The sequence below is a fragment of the Histoplasma capsulatum genome, genomic scaffold (assembly GCF_000149585.1).
Source record: "Histoplasma capsulatum NAm1 scaffold_11 genomic scaffold, whole genome shotgun sequence".
NCBI lineage: Eukaryota > Fungi > Ascomycota > Eurotiomycetes > Onygenales > Ajellomycetaceae > Histoplasma > Histoplasma mississippiense.
In genome coordinates, this window is record NW_001813972.1 from 842,124 (window position 1) to 846,825 (window position 4,702).

A 4,702-nucleotide genomic window follows, 5' to 3' on the forward strand; every position below is an offset into this window, starting at 1 on the left:
TTCTTGTTCTGCATGACTATATCAAGAATACGATGAAGATCAACTGCAGAATTTGCAGCTCATAGATGTGTGAAAAAGAGTGGTTCTGCTGGAACCTCTCTTCTTGCGAGGGTGATTAGGTAATCCAGTCACATGGTGACTCCCAAAATGTGTTAGTTCAACATACCCTGGAGATGCCGAGGATCTACTAAAGCCAACAATTCACTCGACGCAACGAACGCAGTACGTTAGGCTACCAGAACACGGACTATGAGAGGGACGTGGGAATTCTGCATCACTGATGGCGGGTGCGATGATTAAGGCTGACAGGCATGTGTCTCGGGCTGACATGGGATCATGTTCATACAAAGGGAGGTTAGCGACCAGTGGAAATTCACCTAATGACCCTTCTCTCTCCGGCCATTCTCGACTCCTCCTGCCCAGTAGACCATCCGCTCTTGTTATTTCGCAGCATTTCTTCTGAATCTTTTTGCTCCTTGTCCACTAGAAGAGGTGTCCGGGACCTCACCTGGATCAACATTGTCCAACTGGCTGCCACACTCCTCCGATAAAGATTCTTGCTCCAGTCGCGAGAGATGAGGACTCTCTAGATCTTGCGAAAGTCCAGATTGGAGAAGCAGCGGAACTTCAAAATCGAAATCGGGCGGTAACTGGTCAATGGCCGAGCAGATCCTATCAAAGTGCATTGGCATCCATATGTCATAGACATTCTTGGTGAACTTATTATGCTGTCCATTTCTCTTTGCCATCTAGTTCAGTGAAGTCGAAAGTGCGGATAGGGTGGCGATAGAAGGTAGTCTCTTTACCCTTCATCACAGGGTAATGGCCATAAATTCTTACTGTTCGATGGTCGTGGGAGATGGAGAATGCTAGAATTTGCCGGTGGAGCTCTTGTTCTCGCTTTACAAGCCGAAAGAGCTCCACAATTGCCCTGACCGAAAGGGTCATGCTGTGAGCATTCTGCCGGTCTGCCACATCAAGTCCTGCAGCGCCACATTTCACTTCACATGTTAGGAATGGAAAGTACATGTAGTATGTGGCCATGAAGAAAGACAGGTCCATGACGTCACCTAAAATGGGCTTGATCTTCGAAAGTTGATCTTCCGTGAATGCAGCGCGCCTAAATCCCACAGCATAGTCAGGCTGCGGACGAGGGCCAACAACGGGGATGGAGTTATTCCAGCCTTCATTGACGCTTTCGACTAAAACGTCCAAGGTTTTGGCACCAAATGTAGCAAATGTCTCTGCAGAAGGAACAATCAGTCGAGAAATATCTTGAATCACCCTAGCTTCGTTTTTATCTTGCAATTTTCGGCAGGCCTTATCAAACGTATCATCATGAAACAATGAGTCTTTCGGGACAGTCTGTTCCTTCTCGAGCAATGTTCTGCAGAGGCGTTTGCTGCTATCTGTGATATCCAGTTCGGATTTGTCCATATAACTGCCCTTCGTTTCAAGAAGAATCGAATAACGTGGATCTTGGTATGGCGCACTCTTCTCCTCCCTCGGCTTTTGGTCGCTTGGTGTATTGGAGGTAGCCTTAAGAGAGCTCAGCCCTGATCGCTTGCGGCGAAGGGAAGACGTTGACTTCTTCCTCGCAAGTAGATGACTCATTTCACAGTCCGGTTCAAAATATTCCTTTGGCCAAGCTTGTTCCCTCCGCCAATGCTCAATGGGATCGAATAGGGCGTTCCTGTTGCGGGATGGTGCTCCTTGGTCACCCGGTCTCTTTGCGGTAACGCTTGGAAATATCCGTGGTCGCTTCCGGAGGTGGTCAGTTGGCGTGTTGTTGGTTCCAACTCCACGCGACCGCTTTCGACTCTTGAGTTGTCGAGCAGTCAGCTGGCCCTACAGAAGTCAACTTAAGCTTACATTTATTGTGAGGCGGGATGACATACTTCCCGGCATGGAGTCTTGTTCACGGGAGGAGGGTGTTTGTGCTCACTATGGTTGCCGCACTCCGGGTTTAGGCGTGCACTTTTTCGAAGGCCTTTCTGCGTTCTCGTTTTGCAAACACCTTGATGATGTTTCCGTTCTGACAATTTAGTGGTGGGTATTTAATTGAGTGTAATTGAGACGCACCTTGATCTTTTTGGACAAACTGTTGCCTCATATCCGTTTGGGCGGCTTGCCTTGAACAGGCCATGTCGATTGGCGGGGTGAAAGCTAGCTTTATGTCGCTGCTGGCCGGAGATGAGTGAGTGGTGCATTGGATGTCTGATGGTGTCGTTGTTAGCACTAAGTTTCGGAATGAGCGCACAAGACGTTCCCACACTGAATTCTGTTAGGTAATACTGCTGCCCCCGACACGTGATATCCCTACTACGTGTACAATAGCCTAGGCAGCAACCTCCGAATACTCCGCATCTGGGTGATTGGGACGGCTCCTGACTAAGCAGCTTCCGCCACTCGCCACTCTCCTTCCAGGACAGATTTTCCCATTTCTTTTATTGGCCCGGCACATGACATCCAAGCTTCCAACATGAGCGCCAGCTGATCCGGTCGGTGTTGGTGTCCAGAAGGTCCCTCCCGTTCCCATCCCAGGGTGTTACACTTTGAGCATAGAGTGTACGATTTAAAATAGAAGTCTCACCCAAGGCGCTGCTGGTCTCGGGCTGCTGATCACGAGACTATATGTGTTCGATTATTGGGCAGTGTTGGGTATGGAAACCTAAGCCCCTCCAAAACGTCGCTGACGAAGTGAGGGGCGGATTTTTTTTTTCTTGGGACAGAGACTCTGATCACTTTCTTCTTTGCCTGTTCTACCCACTGTTGCTCGTTGCAAGCTCATCCATCGACCAAGTGGTTTTGGGTTTGCACCTATTTCTTGTCGCTCGTCACGTCGTCTCGTCAGTGTTCAAACCTAGAGGCTTCCATTCACTCCTTGATACCTCCAAACAATCAAACGCCTTGGTTCGGAAGCTGCTACGATAGCAGTGTCAACACCTCACACTATCCAACGTCGAACTATATACGAAAGTTGGAGCGCTGTCCAGGATTTACCTGTTACCATGGAGGTCAGATATCCTCCGAATTCATTCCGTGCGATGTTATCACTAACTGTACAGTCTCCACAGAGAGGCGAAAAGGTCCTTGCAGGACAGGAAGAAAAGGACATCCCAAGCCATCGATTCCCTCCGGACGAAGTCAACAGCAGAACAATATGTTTCAAAGGCGAACGTCTCTCGATCTATAACCAGCAAACCGATCATCTGAAGACATCAGTTGAAGATATACAAGAGTACACAGAATATGAGGTACCTCCTGGGTACACTTGCTATGTTATAGGTGCCAGCTTGTATTTCAAAGTCTAGGAGGTTATTTCACGGCGCATCCTAAATACACTGTTCAGATGATATCCCTCGTCATGACCGCACCAGATGGTGAATGACACATCCTGCATCACATCCTTTAGGAACAAACTAGCCAGACATCCCGTCTGTCCCAAACCCTGGCTTCTTTCCCACTTCCACAGCCGGCTGTTCTCGACGGCTTGTTTGAACGGTTCTGGCAAGGTTGAAATAGCGCTGGCAGGGGCATTTGTGAACATATATTTCATTTCTAATTGGCATTAGTTCTGTTTATATGTTTAAATTGTGTTTTTCTTACCTCTCTTTCCATCATTTGAAGGCGGTGTTCGACGCTCGTTTTCCATTCCGAAGCTGGCACAAGCCTGTAATTCAGCTTCGCAGGTTTCTTCCTCTGCATGATCAATACGTATGCGTTTCGTTGCGGGTTCCTCTTCAGGCGTATCACGCTCGTTTGTATCTCTAGTCTGGAATTCGAGCATATGGTAACCTAGATTTATGTTAACATTGGAACATTAAAATTCTGATGCGGCTCGAGGCGGCTCATACTTTCGAGAAAGGGAAGTGTGTTTGGTTGCCTTGGTACCCGTGCCATTACTTGCCTAATCTGCTCTGAAGCTATCCAGCCGCAAGGAAGGCTCTGGACGGCCATGTATCTTCGCACATTACCCAGAAGCCATTCAAATTCTTCACCCGCCAATGTAGATAATCCGTTAAAAGTGACCATGCAGAAAACAGCCGCCTCACATCCCAGGCTTTGGAGTCTAGCCCAGCGAGATTCCCCACGAGAATCAGTTTTCGAGTTGCTGTCTGATAGCTTTCTGATATTGAAACTCAATTTCCGCAGCGGCAGCGGCTCTCTACGACGAATGAGCCTTGCGACGGGCTCGAGTTTTTCCAGGACCGAAATTTGAGTCGTAAGTTCTAACATCTTAGCTTTCAAGGTCTTCAGTGTATCTTGATCGTCATCGCGGAGGTGAAAGGTAATGTGGCTGATTGAGTCTAATTCGTGAAATTTTGGCTGCATAGTGGCAAAGAAGCTGGGAAGTCAAGAGGATGGGACAACAGAATAGTGAGGATGGGCTACATGCGGGTTTTAAAACAAGAATGGCTGGGTGGGGTTGGCTGTGAACAAGCATGAACACACCTGGCATCGAACAAAACTTCACGTGGTTCCCCTCCAACTCTCGGCAGGCATTATCACTCTGACCTCAAGGTTAGAGACTTTGAAGTCCTATGCATGTGAAGTGGGGTTCGGCATGCGGCAAGAACGCACTCAAAGCGAACCTATGCTTTTGGGCGATGAGAATCAAGTCACCGACCCAGGGCTCAGATTGAAGTCCGACAGCCCGGCTTTGACGAGGAGCAAAAACTTTATCTCCCTGATGTGGCCC

General features: G+C 48.4%; 2 protein-coding genes across 2 annotated transcripts; both read right to left on the minus strand.

The window, feature by feature from the left end:
* Positions 1–723: 723 nt before the first annotated feature.
* Positions 724–2,146, minus strand: HCAG_08501 (conserved hypothetical protein; the record flags this gene model as incomplete). Its single annotated transcript, XM_001536669.1, has 3 exons — positions 724–1,848; positions 1,899–2,017; positions 2,083–2,146. The coding sequence occupies 3 exons, from the start codon at positions 2,144–2,146 to the stop codon at positions 724–726; spliced, it is 1,308 nt and encodes a 435-aa protein (XP_001536719.1).
* Positions 2,147–3,310: 1,164 nt separating this feature from the next.
* Positions 3,311–4,335, minus strand: HCAG_08502 (predicted protein; the record flags this gene model as incomplete). Its single annotated transcript, XM_001536670.1, has 3 exons — positions 3,311–3,561; positions 3,610–3,798; positions 4,056–4,335. The coding sequence occupies 3 exons, from the start codon at positions 4,333–4,335 to the stop codon at positions 3,311–3,313; spliced, it is 720 nt and encodes a 239-aa protein (XP_001536720.1).
* Positions 4,336–4,702: the final 367 nt, after the last annotated feature.